This window comes from Anomaloglossus baeobatrachus, chromosome 1 (genome assembly GCF_048569485.1).
Source record: "Anomaloglossus baeobatrachus isolate aAnoBae1 chromosome 1, aAnoBae1.hap1, whole genome shotgun sequence".
Taxonomy (NCBI): Eukaryota; Metazoa; Chordata; class Amphibia; order Anura; family Aromobatidae; genus Anomaloglossus; species Anomaloglossus baeobatrachus.
Window position 1 is genome coordinate 539,682,379 of NC_134353.1, and position 21,398 is coordinate 539,703,776.

The following is a 21,398-nucleotide window of genomic DNA, read 5'->3' on the forward strand; positions in this document are numbered from 1 at the left end:
GCAATCAGGGATGTGTGTGTGTTTTTCTTTCAATTAAAATTTTTAATAAAGGTGTTGTGTTTTCTTTTTTCCCAAATGGAGGTTCATAATGGCTGTGTCTACACAGGCATGACATTATGAACCTCGGGCTTAGTGCCAGTTTGCAGAAAACTGGCATTAACCCCGTATTACCCAGCCAGCCAAATGCATCAGGGCAGCTGGATGAGCCTCGGTACAGCACCTGTGAATGGCGCTTCACAACGGAGCCGCCATTTTCAGGGGCAGCTGAGGACTGTTTTTCTCAGCGGGAGGGGCAGAGAATGCTTCAGCCTTATCCCGCTGAGAAGCACAGCCCTCAGTTGCTCTTTACATCGGGCTGGACAGTGAAAATACAGCGGAGCACATTTTTTTTTTTTTTTAAATAACAGTGAAAGGGAACATGGGACCACATTTTTTGGCTATAAGCTGCGGCCACCACCACTGGGTTATTATATACAGCCTGTTAGAATGTAAGAGCCCAGTGGTGTTGGCAGAGCCCAGTGGTGTTGGCAGAGCCCAGTGGTGTTGGCCGCAGCTTTTCTGTATAAGCACACTGTGAGACTGCTAACAAAATGGATAATGGAGAAGAAAGGAGGGATGGGACAGGAAATGACATAAAGAGACTTTTTTTTGCCTTCAAAACAGTCAAAGCTTTATTCAGAAACACATTACAGTACAATGGACAAAATCCGTATCAAAATCCGCAACGAAATCCGCGTCAAATCCGCAGCTATGCTAAGGTGCGGATTCTGGGGGAAAGCTGCGGATTTTGAGGCAGAAAAATCCGCAGCAACATTCTCTCGTGGACACATAGCCTTATAGTTTCTATTCGGGAGACTACTTCTTAAGGAACAGTGGGTCTCCCTCAGTAGTAGCAGTACTGTAAAGACCTCAACAATACAGAGTTTTACCAGTTCATGGTGTAACTGGGAACACAACCATCTCTAGGTGTGAGAATCCACCGACAAACATGTACATAGGAAAGGGCACTGGAGTTATGAGAATGACAATCTAAGTGGTAGACTTACAGTTTGCCTCCGCCGGTAGGTGAAGTTCTTCCACAGGAGCAGCCCTAGCTGTGTACAGTAAGTCATCTTCTCCCTGAGAGTCCACACTGCTTCACCTCTGCAGCTCGGGCAGAAGTTGTTGCAGCACCAGGGACTTTAGGTTGCTCATTAACTGGAAAAGAGACAGAAAGGGAAATGATCATAAGTTTCCTGAGGTGAGCAAAGCTCCAGCAGGCTAATCGGTGTGCAGATATGTGACATTGATAGCGGCCAACGTAGACAATATCCTCCACTGCGTGATAACGAGCAGAAACTGTGAAGCTATTCAGTGGGAGTGATGATATCGGCCACTTCACTAAGTGCTTTCCAGAGGTGAACAACTGACATATTGTTAAGGCCCCGTCACACTAAGCAACATCGCTAGCAACATCGCTGGTAACGAACAACTTTTGTGACGTTGCTAGCGATGTTGCTGTGTGTGACATCCAGCAACAACCTGGCCCCTGCTGTGAGGTCGTTGGTTGTTGCTGAATGTCCTGGGCCATTTTTTAGTTGTTGCTGTCCCGCTGTGAAGCACAGATCGCTGTGTGTGACAGCGAGACAGCAACAACTAATGTGCAGGCAGCAGGAGCCGGCTTCTGCGGAGGCTGGTAACTAATGTAAACATCGGGTAACCAAGACGCCCTGTCCTTGGTTACCCGATATTTACCTTTGATACCAGCCTCCTCCGCTCTCACTGTCAGTGCCGGCTCCTGCTCTGTGCACATGTAGCTGCAGCACACATCAGGTAATTAACCCGATGTGTGCTGTAACTAGGAGAGCAAGGAGCCAGCACTAAGCAGTGTGCGCTGCTCCCTGCTCTGTGCACATTTAGCTGCAGCACACATCAGGCAATTAACCCGATGTGTGCTGTAACTAGGAGAGCAAGGAGCCAGCGCTAAGCATTGTGCGCTGCTCCCTGCTCTGTGCACATTTAGCTGCAGCACACATCGGGTTAATTAACCTGATGTGTGCTGTAACTAGGAGACTGGGGGCTGGTCACTGGTTGCTGGTGAGCTCACCAGCAACTCGTGTAGCCACGCTCCAGCGATCCCTGCCAGGTCAGGTTGCTGGTGGGATCGCTGGAGCGTCGCAGTGTGACAGCTCACCAGCAACCTCCTAGCAACTTACCAGCGATCCCTATCGTTGTTGGGATCGCTGGTAAGTTGCTTAGTGTGACTGGACCTTTAGGCTGCCTGGTCCATCACTGGTATCCAGTCACATTGGTACGAATAGGAGCTAATGGGGACACATGTTATCATGTCCTCGGAATATATGCAATGATCTTCAGTACAGATATACATAACCACAGACTTTTATTCTACGGACGTGTTATTTAAAAGAAAAAAATCTTCCACTCCTGAAAATCAAAATTTTGGGGGACAATAAAAAGTACATTTTTGATTGGTTAAAACAGTAGACAGGATGATTAGCAATCTCATCATCCAGAATAACATCACTAAGGCTATGCTGACATGCATCCTGCCATTTTCAACCCAAGCAGCCCTGTGTCACTGCCGTCTTCTTACTGTTTCCCTGCACAAACATTCTTCACCTGCAAAGCCGTGTGGCCATTACGTATAATCGGCAGCAGGGTCCTTTTTTGCTTTTACCCCACAAGATTAAGTGAGTGTGCAAGAAAACAGTAAAAAAAGTCCTGCGGCAGAAGGCTGCTGCGGTTTAAAGCATAATCACTGTGAACGCAGCCTAATGGTCAAGGTCCCAATACTTATGATCCTTGGATCTATATTATCCTTACAAATGATTTTCTATTCCTGAGTTTAGTGCGGCATGGCTTCAATTCGATCACTGGTACTTAAAGCAGACACGTTCTGTATGGTGGCAATGTGTAACATCAGCTCTCTAGCGAAATTGCAAGTCATAAACTGCTATTATAGCTTTAATGCTTTCCACCCCACTATATACTTTACTTTGACTACCAAGAATGTCTTTAAGTAAGAATACGGGGCATTTTTCACATTTCTAAAATGTCATATACGGCCCAGCAGGGTATCAGCACACTAAAACTTGAAAAGGTCAATGTAACCCAAAATGCAAACTGGTGTATAATCATATCAGAATGCATATAATAAAAGCATCAAAAAAAATAAGCCACCTAGCAAATATAGACACTTAGGTACATGATACAGAGGTGTTGTGCCTTTATCATGCATGCTCAAGGTGTAAATGGAGTTTTCCTTGGATCACTTATATGTACATACAATGCAGGCATGTCCTTCACCAACACCTAGCAGTAAAGGTTATAGGAGAGGGTCAGAAGCCTTTACCCACTGCCTTCTAATGCAAATACCTAATGTAGATCCATTATGAATCACATCGGTAGATCAATGTAGACGGTAATCAAATTTACTTAATTAGTGAATTATGCAGCCTGTAAGGAATAAGTAGATTTCATGTCTGCCATTTGTCTACCATCTGCTTGCAAGAACGAGTAAAGGGATCTACACCAAACTTGCCCTTCTCAGGCTTCCACCAGAGGGCACAAAAGCAGAATGGAGATAGAACTCCAAAGAGCAGTTAGACTAAAGCCCACAAGGGGGCGCACGCACCAGTGAAGGGTAGTCAGCAAGCCTAAGGGGTACTTTACACGTTGCGACATCGCTAGCATTGGCTAGCGATGTCCAGCGCGATAGCACCCGCCCCCATCGCACATGCGATATGTGTTGATTGCTGCCGTAGCGAACATTATCGCTACAGCAGCTTCACACGCACATACCTGCTTGGCGACGTCGCTGTGACTGCCGAACTATCCCTCCTTCAAGGGGGAGGTGCGTTCAGCGTCACAGCGACGTCACCGCGACGTCACTAATCGGCCGGCCAATAGAAGCGGAGGGGTGGAGATGAGCGAGACATAACATCCCGCCCACCTTCTCCCTTCTGCATTACCGTCGGGACGAAGGTAAGGAGATGTTTGTCGCTCCTGCGGGTTTACACACAGCGATGTTTGCTGCTGCAGGAGTGACAAACAACATCATACCTGCAGCCGACCAGACATTATGAAAATGACCGACACTACACAGATCACCAATTTACGACGTTTTTGCGATCGTTTATCGGTGCAACTAGGATTTACACGTTGCGATGTTGTTACCGGCGCCGGATATGCGTCACTAACGGCGTGACCCCGATGATATTTCCGATGCGATGTCACAACATGTAAAGTACCCCTTAGTCTTAACCAGGAAGTCACATCTGAACAAGGGAGTGAACAAGCCGAAAACAGGTGGAAGCACGAGGGTCAGGAGCCAAGAGGTCAAGAAGCCAAAAAGGGGAAGCAGAGCTGTGGTCAGGCAAAGTTACCAAGGTCAGAGGCCGGGAGAGCAAGTAAGAACAAAAGAGGGGGAGGGGACCGAGAGAGAGAATGGGACCAGGGTCTGGGAGACAGGGCAGACAAACAGTACAAGGGCAACGGAGGTCAGGGAGAGGTAAGCTGGGTAGTGGGACATATCAAGGCTAACTCACAAGAACCAGTCACACATGCTGCAGAGCAGGAACTATTACTGGTGGCATTCCGGAGGTCTCCAGAGCATAATAAAGCGACGTGAGTCTCGGAACGAGGCACAACAGAACAGACCCCTCCCTCTTGACTTAAATCCGTCAGAGTCAAGCTACAGTCATGAGCTTTACCAGGTAGTATGCAGACTAGAGGTGTGAACAAACACTGGCTGCTTCCAACCCTATCATAATTGTTTAACATGAAAACTTACATTTTATTAAAGATACTAATGGAGCAAATATTAATTGTCCTGCTCCACTTCTGCTCTCTATGTCAGGTGGCGCTATCCACGTCCATGGTGAAGGAAGGGCATGGCGGCACATCAATGAAAAAATGAGTGTGCAGTAAGTGGTCAATGCTCATGATAAGACGAAAGCACTGAGCGAGCAGCAGCATGCGTCATGCCCCTACTATCAGGTTTTCATTACTGTCCATGGACCAAATTCATCCAGTAATATATCATATCAAGGCAGTGAAATACGATAGCATGCTATTTTGGGCTCGGTAATGTTATTGGCAAATTGAACTGGACTAAAAAAAGATTTTTGCCATTTTACATCAATACACTGAAGAAGCCATTTGACACTGGAGACGCTTTTGTACTTGGTCATATAGTCTTTCTTTTCCATCGACCTTTATAATGAACACACAGATCTGATGGAAAGTATAACATTGTACTGAGCACCTAATTACAGCAAGGAACCGATCAATGCTCAGGTACAATGTGTCACAATGGGATTTCTGTTACAATTCACACCTCATACCAAAGCCTTTCTATCTCAGGGGCTACATTTAATTGGGCACGGCATCTTCAGACAAGGTGATCTCAGTAGGTTGAGACTGGTGTTTGTTAAAGTGCATACAGGTATAACAGAGAAGAAGGCATTCAAAACAATCAAGCCATTGGACATTGGCAGGCATAATACATGCTAGGCAGTTAGAAAGAGGAAGTTCCAGCACCTATAATGCTTGCAGTACGCTGATGAAGAGGAACCTGCCACTGGAAAAGTGATAGGCAATTTACAGAGCAAGAGAATTGCTAGTTATCTGTATACAGAGGGTCTATTTGCAGATACATATTGTTATAGAGAATATAGGAGCGCTCATCCGAGTTGCTAATCATCACCTTATAAATCTGGTACAGATCTAGATGTAACACGGCCGAACTGTAACACGTGTTCAAAAACCTTCTCTACATGCACAGCATTCTTTAGTATGTTCCCTTAGGTGATGTACTGTACTAACATGCTTTATGTGTAGGATAAAATACATGAAGAAACGTGATCATGGCGGGACAACTAACTGGCGACCTGATGTATCAGCATTCAGTGTGCTCATTTTATGTGAAAAGGGTTATGGGATCCCCTTCCTTACTTACAGGTAATGGTCTAACAATTCGAATGATACAATCTTTGCCAAATAGCACCTTCATATGGGATGGAATAGCCAAGGCTTTACCAAGCTTTTACCCATTTATTACCCATAGTATTAGGATAATCTGATATTACAGTCTAGCTGGACATAGCCATACAGTAATGGGACATATTCTTCTAGGAGAAGGTATTGTACTTGTGATTGGCCTATATATCAGCCCTCACTTTCTAGGGAATAAAGACAGATAAAGATTACTTTTTATAAATGTGAACTAGGAAAACAGCCAGCCTGTGTTACATGCTTATCAAATGTACTATCTGAAATATGACCGTATTTTCTAGTGGACTATGTCAAAGCATTTGGGCCCTCTTTAGAAAACACAGATGTGGGCACCACTGGAGCAAAGAGAGGCATGTTACCCCTTCGTAATTCTGACATGAGGTAATCCTGTATGAGTCTGGCCATATACATGACGGATATGTCATTCAAAATATTCCTATGGGTATTGTCGACTCATTACGGCCAAAAACACCTAACCCAACCCCTCGTTCCCCTGAGAAATGACCAGACTGCACACCGACATGGATTTAAATGGCCACAGCAGCCTTTTATTTATAACAAATAACATAAATATAGACTACAAAACCTGGAGGGTAGTCGTCAAAGCCCCTAACCTGCCAACGGGTAATACAATCAAATAACGTAGCCAGGCTGATCCTTTACCTCTAATCGGTCAAGCACCAGCTCAGAGGCACTATTTAAGCAACCTGGTTTCACTTTACCACATGTCCCCATCTCGCGAACCATCTGGGCCTACCACTGGAATACTTCCATCTGCCAGCATATAAAAACCCACTGGAGGGGTCCAGAATCTTGTGGGTTCCCCCTCACCGATTCGTTATTAGCTACAAAGATTACCAACTTTGAGTATCCTCCTCCCCTGCTTCTATGACAAATGAAGATGACAACACCAAGTTCTTAACATTCTTTTTTTATATATATATATATATATATATATATATATATATATATATATTATAAATTATAACAAATTCCTGAAAGACCAGAAAAATAAGGAGGGTCGGTGGGAGATTGTTCCTTCATTGTGCCTAAAATGGTTGCCTTCCCTAATGGACTTGGCCTTATAAACCATTCCTTAAACCCCCGCCCTTCCTCTAAATTACACCCCAAATGCCTATTCAAACCCATAGTTCAACTCTCTATGATTTTAACCCCTTCCTAACCACAAACCCCTAATTTTTTTTTATAATTCCCACCTTACCCAGTCATGTCGGCCTCCCTTTAATGGCATGGGCCCAGTAAAGCCTCACTAGAACACTAAGATCAGTTGAGCGTTGATGTGTTTTCTATGGGTGGAGGGGAGAAAGTTGCTGCCAGACAGCTCATCTTCCTAATAAGAACAGGATCAGACATTTAAGTTTCCACTTATCTCCCAAGGCACCATCTGTCTGGGTGGAGAAATGATCCTCAAACAGTTCGGATGGTCAGAAAGTCACAATGAAATCAATAGTTTCAGACAATTTTTTATCTGACATGTATGGGGGTCTTCCAAAAGGCAAAATGAAGTTAGACCACCCCATTCTAATGGCTCCATGTAGCTGAAGGTAATCTGTCAAGAGTATCCTATAGGTATAGATTGAAGTGTTTAAAATTCCATCTCCTATCAGTGTCTTTATGAAGCCGTGTGGTGATTATTATTATTTATTATTATAGCGCCATTTATTCCATGGCGCTTTACATGTGAAAGGGGTGTACATAATAGGAACAAGTACAATAATCATAAACAATACAAGGGACAGACTGGTACAGGAGGATAGAGGTCCATGCCCGCGAGGGCTCACGGTCTACAGGGGATGGGTGAGGATACAGTAGGTGAGGGCAGGGATCCCCATAATACTTTAGTGCTATAACACTATATATGCTTTCCTTAAAGGACCTTTTCTTACCGTTATTTCATCTAAATACCAGTAAAGCTACACTGCCACAGTCTATTTATATTTGGCATCAGAAAGTCCTTCATGACTGCTCCATGGTCACATTTACTGTAATTATAGGGAGTAAACAACAATTCTGCATTTCTCGAATCCTAAGTGTCATATCTCAGACTTAGTCATTCTGTCCTGACCATCATCAACATGACAACATCTAATACTGTGCAGATGTTGTCTCATAATTAGACTTGCTCACCAGGTATTTCAGGTAAAGAAGGCATTAATAAGGATTAGATCACAAAGTATATTGTTATTTATGATGCATAAAAAAAAACATCTATATTCTCTCAAATATTGTAACCAGCATCAGCCATCAATTTAGTCATGTTTACTCTACGGATTTACATTGGTGACCACAGCACAAAGATGCTGAAGAATCCCTCCATACTTGTTACCTACACTGACCAGTAGGTCTACCTGATGTTGCGAAAACAGCTCAGACCCTTCTATATCATAGATCTCATAAGATGTCCTGCTAAGACAATTAACAGCAGTAATGTGTGAGGTCGGGCTGCCATCGATCGGGACTGTTTTCCAGCATATACTACAGATTCTTGCTGAGATTGAGATCTGGGTAATATGAAGGCCAAGTTAACACATGAAATTATCTTTGTGTTCCTCAAACAATTCCTGGACAATTTTTGCATTCTGGTGTGGCGATTTATCATACTGAAAGAGGCAACATTGCCTTTAGGAAATATCGTTGCCGATAAGGGGGATACTTAGTTTTAACAATATTTTGTTGTACATGTCAAAGAAACATCCACATAAATGACAAGACCGAAGGTTTCCTAGCACAACTTAGTGGAGCCTGGTGACATTTGTTTTCGTGGTTAGTGATACACAAATCCACTCATCTACATAATGTAACACAAAGAATGAATTATCAGGCCACCTTCTTCCATTGCTCAAACACTCACTGAAGACACTTTTGGTGGTGGACAGCAGTCATCCTTGTCCCTCTAACTAGTCCTAAACTATATAACCCTATATGTAGCAAGCTGAGATGCTCGGTTTTGACACCGTTCCATTATAGTCAACACTAATTTTCAGTAATTTGCTCTACAATTTATCAACAGCCAGAAGGGCTAGTCTTCACTCCCTACATGCATAAGCCTTGGGTGGCCATGACCCTATACCTGCCACTGGATGTCCTTCCTTAGATCACTTTAGTATGTATTAGCCATTACATACTAGGAACGTCTTCTATGACCTGTCATTTTCAACATGACCAGATCCAGTCATCTAGCCATGACAAAGTAGCAACACAGATGACCTTTTTTCAAGTTCCAACACATCAACATTAATAAATGACTGATTACTTGCTGCCTAAATTATATTACCCCATGAAGCTTGCAAATAAGCAAAGCTGGAAAGAAATAAATGTGCAATAGGGTGTAATCCAGATAAAATATTAAAAGGAGGTCTGGGATAGAATCAACTTGTGTGGTTGTGAGTCACAACCACTGTAGAAACATAAATGGTTGTAGCAGAGACCCATGTGTAAGACAATCAATGGTAAAGAGAGAAGGATTAAAAGCTCCGCGCTGCTGTGGGGATGAAGTCAAGGAGCAGATAAAATCGATTTACAAATTATGATTTTTCAACTCATTTCAGAGACGTCTAGGCTCCTTCGTCAGGACATGGCATATGATTTGTTCTGAAGAAGGAGCTTAGATGGCTCTGACACAAGTTGACAATAAATCATAATTTATACATTGATTTTATCTCTTCCTTGACTTCATTCCCCCACAGCAGTGCAGAGCTTTTAACACTTCTCTCTTCACCATTAATGGAACCCCATGAAGATTGACGTTTTAGCAAAATAGTTACCACTACCAATGTCCACTATGATGCCAACACCAGTGCATCTTGCTCCTTCCCATTGTTTACTCTTACTACCTACCTTACTAGTGATTTTAACCACCGTGCATTCTCATAACTATCTTATAGTGATATTTTTCACTATAACTATCTTATAGACTATAAGATGCACTATTCTCCCCCCAAATTTGGGAGGAAAGTTTGGGGTGCGTCTAAGGCCTAAGCCACACGGCATGAAAATCGTTGCAAGTGGAATGCGATAAAAAATCGCATTTCACTCGGACCAATATTGGCCTGTGTGTCAGCATCCATGAGCAATTATTATCTCAGCCCTAATCGGACCAAGAATACAATTGCAGCAATGTGATCCTGTTCTCTCTGAACCCATTTAAGTCTATGGCCAAAGACTATTGCCAAAAATCGCACTGCACACGCGGTACACCAGTGTACCGCGAGTGCAGGGCGAGAATGGCAATAGCCGGCTATGGAGGAGAGAGGGAGATAAATCCCTCCCTCCCCTCCTCAGCGCCGGCCCTCTCCTCCTCATCACCAGCCCGCCCCTCCTCAGAGCTGGCCCACCCCCCGCAGCTGAGGTCCGCTCGCACGATCGGACCTCAGTCGCAGGGACACTCGCATGACACTCGGCTCTGCTGTACTGCCAGTGTGAGCCGAGTGTCATGCGAGGATCGCATTAGTCCCTGTGTGGCCCAAGCCTTATAGTCCAGATGTACCTGGCTCGCTGTGGAGGAGGGGCAGCGGAGTGGGTTAGAGGTTTGGAGCAGGGCCGCTGGTGCACTAAGCCAGTGGCTGTGGCAAATACATGTTCCCGCTATTAAAGAAAATTAATATTCACTGCTCCCAAGCCCATAATCCTGCCCACCTTTCAGCACTGAAGCGATGCTGGGAGATGGGCGTGGGGAGAATATTCATTTTCTTCAATAGCAGACACACTGATAACCCCAGCTGCCAGCTTACTGCCGCCACTGGGGTGATCATGTGTGTCTGCTATTAAAGGAAATTAATATTATCTGCCCATAACAGGGAAAGCAGTGAATATTAATTTTGGATTAGCCAGCAGCTGACGTCAGTGATATGCTGAAGTCAGTTGCTGACGAGGATGCCGTGCACCAGGGGAGCAGATAATGTGAGGTGAGTAGAATCATTTTTTTTTTTTTTTGTGAAGCATTACACCTATCTGGAAAGGGCCCAGGCTGGGGGACATTAGTAGACAATTGGGGGACATTACCCTCATAATGGTGCAAGCAGTAGATCCTCCCGTAACAGTGCATCATGACTACATTATTTTCCTTCAATGTTTTTTTTCTATTTTCCGTCTCTAAATCCTAGGTGCGTTTTATGATCTAAAAAATATGGTAGATTTATTTTGACTTGCCTGTATATAAAACATGTTACATTCTATAGGGCCTGCAACACACATCCGTGCTGCCGGTATGTGTTTGGTACGTTTTTGCACGTACCGGCACATGCACACGTGCACCAATGTTACCCTATGGTAACAGGTACATACACGTAAAGCCACACGGAACGTGTGTCCGTGTGGTTTGTATGTGTGTGCGTTTTTTTTAGATGACATGTCTACGTTTTGCCGGCATCACGCAGACACGGACCCGCTAAAGTCAATGGGCCCGTGTCTGCACGTACGTGACACGAACCATGTACGTGTGCTTTCCGTATGGTCCGGGTGCATTTTTTATTTTTTTAATGGTGAAACGGCTCAAGAAACACGGACTGCAAACGGACTTCACACCGACATGATACATACGTATCTCACGCATACACGGACATTCCACGTGCACGCACGGCAAGCATACGCCATCACACTGATGTCACACGTACCGGAGAAAGAGACATCAAAAAAGGAACACGGACCCGAAAAATGGACCGCAAGACACGCACATGTTTTCTACAGACGTGTGTTTCAGGCCTAGAGGAGTAAGATGTAAGATGCTGTACTTACACACACTATCATAAGTAGGTTGAGTAAAGCACAATACCCAGACCTCCAGAAAGGCAGAAACTAAGACCTCTTTCTACCAAAATAAAAACACCGCTGTTACAATATCAAAACCATTACAATCTAGGTTCACAGTAAGGTTGTGCAAGAGGATAAAACCAAGAGGCCTCCTCTAACCATGAACAAAGAATGGCTTCCGTGAGTTAGCCTCATTGCCGTAAACAAAATTCCCATTACGTTAGCAAGTCTGTATCTTAGTGGCACTGCTTGTTTGGCAAAGAAGATGGGTGTGAAAGGTTATCTGCGGTGAACAGCATATGGGAAGAAGACTCCATCTCAACAATGTAAAGTTGGTAACGTGAATCGGGTGTCATAAATAGATGCGTTCTGTGAATGTCTAATATACACATTCCCTGCCAGACATATTACTTAACATCCAGAGATGTGATAATTGCGGTGGCCTAAAGCGATTTGCTGGCAGTTTACATCCTCAACTTTCCCAAATCCAAGTGCATTGTTTTGGTGTCTTTTGAAATATAACACAGTGTGGACTTCTTAGCAGAAGCCCCCTGAAGAATGGTCAGGTTCCTTCTTTTAGCCAATTCTTGAAGCCTGAAATGGTTACAAGAAGTTGGAAAAAGACAGAACACACACAGAGCAAGTCATTTGGACATTTGGCAGTCATTTTGACATTGCTGTGCATACATTCATTATTTTTAATGTCTATTGAGTGGTTTCTCCAGTAGGTTCAAGCAAAATCCGTCTGAAAAAGATATTGTGTGCATATGCTGTTAAAAAGAATCTGTTAGTAATATCTACACTCCTAAGCCTCCACTTAGACACATGCAGATCATAGAAAGTTGAATAAATTGATACGAATCTGTTGGTAATATCTACACTCCTAAGCCTCCACATAGACACACGTAGATCATAGAAAGTTGAATAAATTGATACCTTGATATGTGCGGTCCAATGTTTCACTCCACAGAAATACATGATTTCTTATATATGTAAATGAGCTGTTAAATTCTATTTGCTATACACAGATCTCTCTGAGCATCTGCCTCCCGAGAATATATTTTACATGAAAGGGGGAGTTACCAGCGCGAGACAAGTAGATTGGGATCAGACTGTCAGTCATTACATGTCTCACACTGATAATTCCCCCTTTCATTTAAAATAAGCTCTGGAGAAGAGTCATAGGAAGATCTGTGTCTGGCCCATAGATCTTAACAGCTCATTTACATATAAGAAAAATGTAGATTAGTCTGAAATAAAACATTAGATTGCAGATATCAAGGTATCAATTCATTCAACCTCCTGTGACCTACATGTCCATGTAGCCAGCTTAGGAGAGTTGATCCTACTGACTGATTCCCTCTAACCAAGAAAAACAAGATGTAATCGGCCTATAATGTAACTTTTGCCTCCACAGCACCATGCTTAAAGCCTGATATTTTGGGATTATGTCTGACAACTGCTTCTAGCTACTCTATACTTAGGGCAATGAATAGGGAGGAGAAGCGGCCCTGATGAGTTAACCTGCCCAATGTGAAAGACTCTTTAAGGTGACCAGTAATCCTGAATTAATCTTTGGTTCTCTATGAAGAAGCTACCGTATATGCAGGATGATGGCACAGGCCAACGTTCCTTAAAACCACCCACACTTATTTACTCCTGTGATTCTCACAATATGCAAATGTGACATAATGACGCTATATTAGTTGTTTTATTTTGTATAAAATGTGCTAGTAGATTTCTCACCCATGTTTCTATCGTCACACAGGAAAATCAATGAGAGACTTGCTGTTCTCTGCAGGCATGATACATCCTGTAAATCAATAGCACTGTGTACTTAGCCGATTCTGTGGCTATATATACAGCAATCAGCAAAGGTTTTAGGCAGGTGTGGAAAAAAGCTGCAAAGTAAGAATGTTTTAAAAAAATAAAAGAATTAATAGGTCATTTTTAACAATTAACAAAATGACCCAAGTCTTACAGTTTAAGGCCTGAAACACACATCCGTGAAACACGTGCGTGTTTGGTCCGTTTCCGTGTATACTGGAGACACGGCCAAACGTGCACCAATGTTATTGTATGATAAAAGCTCCACGTGCGTTTTTGATGCATGTCCGTTTGTCCGTGTTCCGTACCTGTGTGCGTTTTGCACGGCAGCATGTCCGTTTTCTGCACGCAACACGCAGCACGGACCCAATGAAAGTCAATGGGTCTGTGCGCACGTCCGAGTGACACGGACGCATCTCTGTTTGCTCCCTGTACGTTTTGTGCTTTTTTCATGTGATGTCGGTCTTTTTTCTTTTTCTGTTTCGTTCTCTCCCTCAGTCCGTCGGTCGGTCTCTATGTCTGTCGGTTGGTCTCTCTGTCTTATCTGTCCCTCTAGCTGTCTGTCGGTCAGTTTCCCCCCCTGTCTCATACTTACCGTTCCCCGATCTCCGGCGCGGCGCTGCACGGCTGTTATAAAAACTTCGACGGCTTTTACTATTTTGAAAAAGCCGGCCGCCCATTAATCAATCTCGTATTCCCTGCTTTACCCGCCCACCGGCGCCTGTGATTGGTTGCAGTCACACACGCCCACCACGCTGAGTGACAGCTGTCTCACTGCACCCAATCACAGCAGCCGGTGGGCGTGTCTATACTGTGCAGTGAAATAAATAAATAAATAATTAAAAAAAACGGCGTGCGGTCCCCCCAATTTTAATACCAGCCAGATAAAGCCATACGGCTGAAGGCTGGTATTCTCAGGATGGGGAGCTCCACGTTATGGGGAGCCCCCCACCCTAACAATATCAGTCAGCAGCCGCCCAGAATTGCCGCATTCATAAGATGCGACAGTTCTGGGACTGTACCCGGCTCTTCCCGATTTGCCCTGGTGCGTTGGCAAATCGGGGTAATAAGGAGTTATTGGCAGCCCATAGCTGCCAATAAGTCCTAGATTAATCATGTCAGGCGTCTCCCCGAGATACCTTCCATGATTAATCTGTAAGTGACAGTTAAAAAACACACACACACCTGAAAAAAATCCTTTATTAGAAATAAAAAACACAAACAAATTCCCTCATTACCAATTTATTAACCCCGACAAAGCCCTCCATGTCCGGCGTAATCCACGGACCTCCAGCGTCGCTTCCAGCTCTGCTGCATGGAGGTGACAGGAGCAGCAGAAGACACCGCCGCTCCGGTCACCTCCACGCAGCTAATGAGATGAGTAGCGCGATCAGCTGCTGTCAGTCAGGTAACTCGCGGCCACCAGTGTGACGTTCTCTTGTGAACGCTTCTTCATAGCATTGTCCACGTAGTCTCCAGACTAATCTCTGGTTATTATTACATCCAAGAGAAAAGCGAGACTCATCGCTGAAGAGGACAGACCTCCATTCCAGCCATCATTGCTCCATTCCAGCCTCCAGTTTCCATTTGTGGTCACCATGTGGAATCTACCAATATACCTTAGATCTAATGGGATGGCAGTTATGATCCTTATCCCTATACTACAATGTAATCTTGTCTGAACATTCCTATGTTTTCTGTACAGAAGAAGGAGTAAGCGGTTGCCTCACACCATTAACATTGCCCATCCATGCGAATAACAAAACAATATGGATGATCTTCATATTTTCCAGAAAACATAATGAGCAGAAAAGAACCTAAGAGATAGAAGAAAAAAACTAGCTGTTACTGTATATAAAGAAAATCTGAAAATATAGTCTTTACTGAAGATACAGTATTTGCTTCCAAAGTTCCATCAGCGATCACTAGCCATCACTGCCAGGTCAGATTGTGCTTTCTCCCTCCGAGAAGTCTCTTTTTTGTTACTTTTCACATGATCAGTGTCTAGTAACTGAATCTTAACAAATCGTTGAAACATTGAATCTGGCCAGAGTCTATCCAGTTATATTGATTGCACTATGGCCACATACGTAGGGTCGTAAACGTAGAGAGATGACCATCCAAACTTAGTGTCCAATTATTGCCCAAGATCTTTGGCATTGATCGCATCTTCCATGCATGCTAAATATGATTTTTGTTTACTAGTGTATCCCAGGTATAACTTGGCAGTAATAATGAAGGCGAGTGGAAACAAAACAAAAAATCAAACCTCCTCCTCGTCACTGCTTAGAGAGCATGAAGGTAAAGGGATGGCGACTGTCTTCTGTACCATTGACTGGTGCTTGATGTGGGACATTTGCTTGTGTAAAATGTGTGAACACTCATGGGAATAACCAGCGAGGGGCAAGGGGGGGCAACTGCCCCTCCCCCCCCCTAGAAGCAGAGGCACGGTGTAGTGGGCCTGTGCCTGTAGTGGGCCGCTGTATCTGCAGTCACCGCCGCACTCCTCAGCAGTGTGTGCATGCCGGGCACACTAGCTGCAGCAGGAGCAGGAGGCAAGCACCCTGTGCTGTGCTGGCCCTGCTGTGTGATAGTCTGCCCGGCATGCACACACTGCTGAGGAGCGCGGCGATGACCGCAGCTTCCTCCTTCCATTCCTATTCAAATATATTTGCGTCTTTCAGACATAAATACATTTGAACAGTGCGCCAAGACTGGGCACCGCCCCCGACGTGCAGCAACGTGATGAGATCTGCACCTTGCTGACGTCATTACAGTGCTGCGGGCGCCACACAGGATACATCAGGAAGTGGTAAGCGCTCCATGGAGGAGCCGAAGATGAAAGGTTTAATTAATGGGGATGAGTGGGGAGGGGCTGAGGACACAGAACGGGGAACATTTGTGAAGGAACACAGCTTTGTGGAAAGGGAGATGGGGGATTACTTTATTCCGAGGGGGAGGGAGGGGGGGGAGGCAGGAGTGTCTAGTGATGGGGTAGTGTAATTCGTGTGTGTAGGGGGTGATGGGGGTGCAATGTATTATGTCTGGGGAGGGGTAATGGAGGGTGTATTGTATTGTGTGTGGGGAGGGGGTAATGGGGGGTGCATTGTATTGTGTGTGTGTGTGTGTGTGTGTGTGTGTGTAGGGGATGATGGGGGGTGCATTGTATTGTGTGTGTGTGTGTAGGGGGTGCATTGTATTGTGTGTGTGTGTGTGTGTGTGTGTGTGTGTGTAGGGGGTGATGGGGGGTGCATTGTGTGTGTGTGTGTGTGTGTAGGGGGTGATGGGGGGGTGCATTGTATTGTGTGTGTGGGGAGGGGGTTATGGGGGGTGCATTGTATTGTGTGTGTGTGTGTGTGTGTAGTGGGTGATGGGGGGTGCATTGTATTTTGTATGTGGGGCGGGGTTTTTAGGGGGTGCATTGTATTTGTGTGTGTAGTTGGTGATGGGGGGTGTATTGTACTGTGTGTGTGTGTGTGTGTAATGGGTGATGGGGGATGCATTGTATTTTGTGTGTGGGGCGGGGTTTTTAGGGGGTGCATTGTATTTGTGTGTGTAGTTGGTGATGGGGGGTGTATTGTACTGTGTGTGTGTGTGTGTGTGTGTGTGTGTAATGGGTGATGGGGGTGCATTGTATTTTGTGTGTGGGGCGGGGTTTTTAGGGGGTGCATTGTATCTGTGTGTGTAGTTGGTGATGGGGGGTGTATTGTATTGTGTGTGTGTGTGTGGGAGGAGTAATGGAGCGTGCATTGTATTGTGTGTGTGTGTGTGAGGGTAATGGGGGTGCATTGTAGTGTGTGTGTGTGTGTGTGTGTGGGAAGGGGCACGGAGTCATTAATCGAGCTATAATTACATTTAATTCTCCTAAAATTTTGGCTTCATTCACCTTCTCCGTTCTAATATTTTACAACCTGAACGACCATGGCTTGCCCCCCCCCTAGTTTTGATCCTGGGTACGCCCATGTGAACACTCCTAAGTATTTATAGTGCTAGCATTACATAGCACCAACACTGTAACACAGTAAGTGAGATGTCTCTTTGGTGGTCTCGGGAGTCTGTGGATGTCCGTCACTAGCCAATAAATGTCTAATAAATATTTGACTAAGCATGGGGTGAATGCACTAATGGTAATGCACCTAGTTTACTAAAGAAACCCCTTTATAAATACCTGTATGCGGGTAGGTGAAGGGCCTAATAACCTAATCTCACATATAATGTATATTGTAAAGTAACAGCACACTAGCTATACCATAATGCATATAGCATAGTACAACTAATACAGTTCCTTTTCTACGTGCCCCAGCCTTTTCTTTATTTAGCATAGACCCTATACCTCACATTACTAGAGAAGTAATGACATGTGCTTGGGGGTAATATTTGACATAATTTATTTCAGGAATTTTTTTACAAGTCACTTTTTCCATAGTGGATGCTACATTCTGGTGTCTATGTAACTGAATGCCTGTCATTCATACTAAGCTGTAACCAATGCAGAGACAAGTCATCAGTTCCGGCATTGGGAAATGAAATGCATTTACTATAAATTACCTTATAAGAAGCAGCTTTGTCAATTGATTAGTGAGCTATAAAAATGTAATATCTGTACAATGTACATATTAAAACAATGTGAACAATCATGAAATAAACATTCTGGCCTCACTCTGGCTCTCATACACTTTTATTGAGACCTTGTGACGTAACTTCTGACTTCTGTCCAATCAGAATTTACTGTGACAAGATGGCCCTGTGGGACGGGAGGGGTGTCGGTAAAAGGTGAAGCTGGTGATGGCATTTAAAAACTTCACGTTTTCTAGGGCAAACCATTTAAAGAGAATATGTCACCAGGTTTTCGCTCCCACATCTGAGAGCAACATAATGTGGAGACATAGACCCTGATTCCAGGGTCACTTACTGAGCTGTTGGCTGTCATTTTTATAAAATCAATGTTTTCTCTGCTGCAGCTCTAGCAGTTAACGATCATGACTACCTGGCAGTAGGCCAAGTAGTCCTACTCTACTGCTGATTAAACAGTGATTTTATAAAAGCTACACTGCGCAGCCCAGTAAGTGACTCCTCGCTGGAATCAGGATCTCTGTTTCTACATTATGCTGCTCTCAGATTAATTAGCAAAAACCTGCTGACAGATTCCCTTTAAGGAAATACTCCTTCTTTAGGGAGTTTATGGAGGAAAACAAGGAGCAGTCAAAAGAGAGGAGGCACAGTGGTTCTCCTCGTCCAAAGAAGTTCAGGGTGTAAAAATCAGCCACTAAGCTGATGGCGTCTGTGTTCTGGGATAAGGAGGGCATGCCGCTAGTGGACTACCTTCAAAAGGGTTCCACCATCAATGTAAGGTATTACATTGAACTTTTGGACCAATTGAAGGCAGCTCTAAGGGCCTAAAGCTGTGGCAAGCTGTCCAAAGGAATCTTGTTCCTGCAAGACAGAACCTCCGCTTACACTGCCCAAGCGACTATGGCAAAACTAGCAGAGCTGGGCTTCCAGCTGGTTGACCACCCACCTTATTCACCAGATCTAGCTCCCTCTGACTATCATCTGTTTCCAAACCTGAAGAAACACCTCAAGGGTACCACATTTCACACCATTTCTGATGCCATGGCTGCTATGGACGCCTGGTTTGATGCACAACCGAAATCCTTCTTTTTGCTAGGCTTACAGAACTTGGTATACCGATGTAAGAAGTGTGTTGACATCAGTGGAGAGTAAGTGGAATAAATGTAAAATTTCACCATTATATCTCGTTTCTTTCTGGTTAAAGCCAAAGACTTATCAGCAGCCCCTCGTACACATACCAAAAGAAAGGTATCAACTAAAAGTTGTAAATAGAGTATGAGAAAATAACAGAGAAATGATCATTTTTTCAAGTTGTGGGAATACTGGCAAGCGGACAATTTTATTAATTAGTATTCAGTAGGGTATACATAGGAATAATGATTGAGCCATCATGGATGTCATTAGGGAGGAAAGAGATAGCTGTCCCTTAGAGAGTAGCGCAGAGAAGCTGACAACATTCCAGTAAACACAATGCGCAGACTTAAAGGGGTACAACATAATTATGCAGGATAGTCAAGTGTGAGATCACTGAGAAAGCACAGTCATATACAGCTTGCAGACAATGTTACTTTCGTGCAGTCTAGGGCTTTGTCTATACTTTCCACAACGCAGGACGCCTGTAATGCCAGCAGCATCCGGTACTTGTTTACGTGAGCGCACATAGGGTGCATGATAGCCTAGAGCTGTGTATGGATACAAGATGGCCCAGTGCCAGTGCAAGTCAGAGGGCACAGAGCCATCAGAGGGGTACAAAAACAAACTCTAATACCATGGGGGGCTACGGCAGGATCATTAGCACCTTTATATGTCGAGAGATGTGATATGGTAAAGTGTTTTTAAATCATTTTTAATTGTCAGTTCGTACACATGACGGACTGAGCTCATTGGCATCCGTCCTATTCTCCTGGCACACCGGGTATGTATGATGTCACAGCGTCTAAGAAAAGAACACAGATTGAACTTAATGTTTTCCTACTTGAGCCTCATAGAAGACAGATGATCACCTCTACAAGGATTCCAAAGGGACAAATACCCAAAACAGCCATTATAGGGTAAACACAAGTGGATCCATTCAAACTAAGGAACCAATCGTGTGGCAACAACTCCAAAACAAGTCAAAAAACCAGGAGAAATAGGAGTACAAGGTGCAAAAAGTGAACATAATTTTATTAAATAGACAGTGGTAATACAAACAGACACTCCGGTCAAAATTGTGACAGGTGTGATCGCAATATAGGAATGAATTAGTACCACTATTAGAATAGGGCAGAGGATAAATATGTATACAGGTATAAAGATCAAATGACTGGAATGAATATTAGACCATGTGGACACAGTAATAGCCAAAGATCAAAATGCCACATATTTAGACCAAATGGTATGAATAGACCCTCAGATGTACATACACATAAGCAGTGGGAATAAAGTACGGTATATATATTAAGTGCTGTCACCACCTAGTCACAAGCCCCAACGTACGTTTCACTTAGGAAAATAAGTTCACCACCGTGGCCATCGCTTCATCAGGTGGAGGTACCCCGGGAGGTGGTGAATGACACAGGAGAATGACACAGGAGAGAGTTTAGCTTTGGTTTTCTTTCTGCCCCCAAGGTACACCTCCGATATGTCTGCTACGCTTCTACATATAGATCAGCATGCTCCTACTCCTGGGAAAGGCCAGCTACTTTGTAGCCTCTCCATATGCACCAATCTGTCCGGTAAAGCCTTGCAGAACATGCATGATTAGCACTTCTGATTATTCAAAGTTGGGTAATGAAATCGGTCTCACTGATGATCGGTGTAAGAGAGATTTGCACAAGTCAATGGCTAACGTTATTTCAGGTTCCTTAAAAAGAGATGACCAAAAGCACACCAATTTCTAAAACGCAAACTCATCAATCTTTATTGATACACTACAGAGAAGAGGTCTATAATACTTTGCCCTGAACATTTCATCATCCAGCTTATTGCAATCTACATGGGCCATGTCATAAACAAGGAAACAAGAATTTGGCTCTATACCGCCACCTGTTACCCACGAGTAATACTGCAGCCACCTGAACCTGCTGGTGTCTTTAGAGCTTCCAACTTGAGTGTTTTACCCCAAAATGATATAAATAGATATAGATCCCGGCACCAATTGAGCTTGCAATCTAATTTCATTATTAAACGCACAAATTAAGGCACATTAATTGACAGCCTGTTTAAGCCATGCC

At 44.0% G+C, this 21,398-nt stretch overlaps 1 protein-coding gene across 2 annotated transcripts in view; it reads right to left on the reverse strand.

Annotated features, from left to right (window-relative positions):
- Nucleotides 1-21,398, reverse strand: part of ABCA1 (ATP binding cassette subfamily A member 1) — a 162,169-nt gene that overhangs the window by 128,696 nt on the left and 12,075 nt on the right. For both annotated transcript variants that reach the window (XM_075316595.1, XM_075316604.1), the window contains exon 2: nt 1,047-1,197. In XM_075316595.1, the coding sequence (XP_075172710.1) occupies nt 1,047-1,112 (66 nt within the window). In that variant the 5' untranslated portion in view covers nt 1,113-1,197. The remainder of the gene's footprint in view (nt 1-1,046; nt 1,198-21,398) is intronic.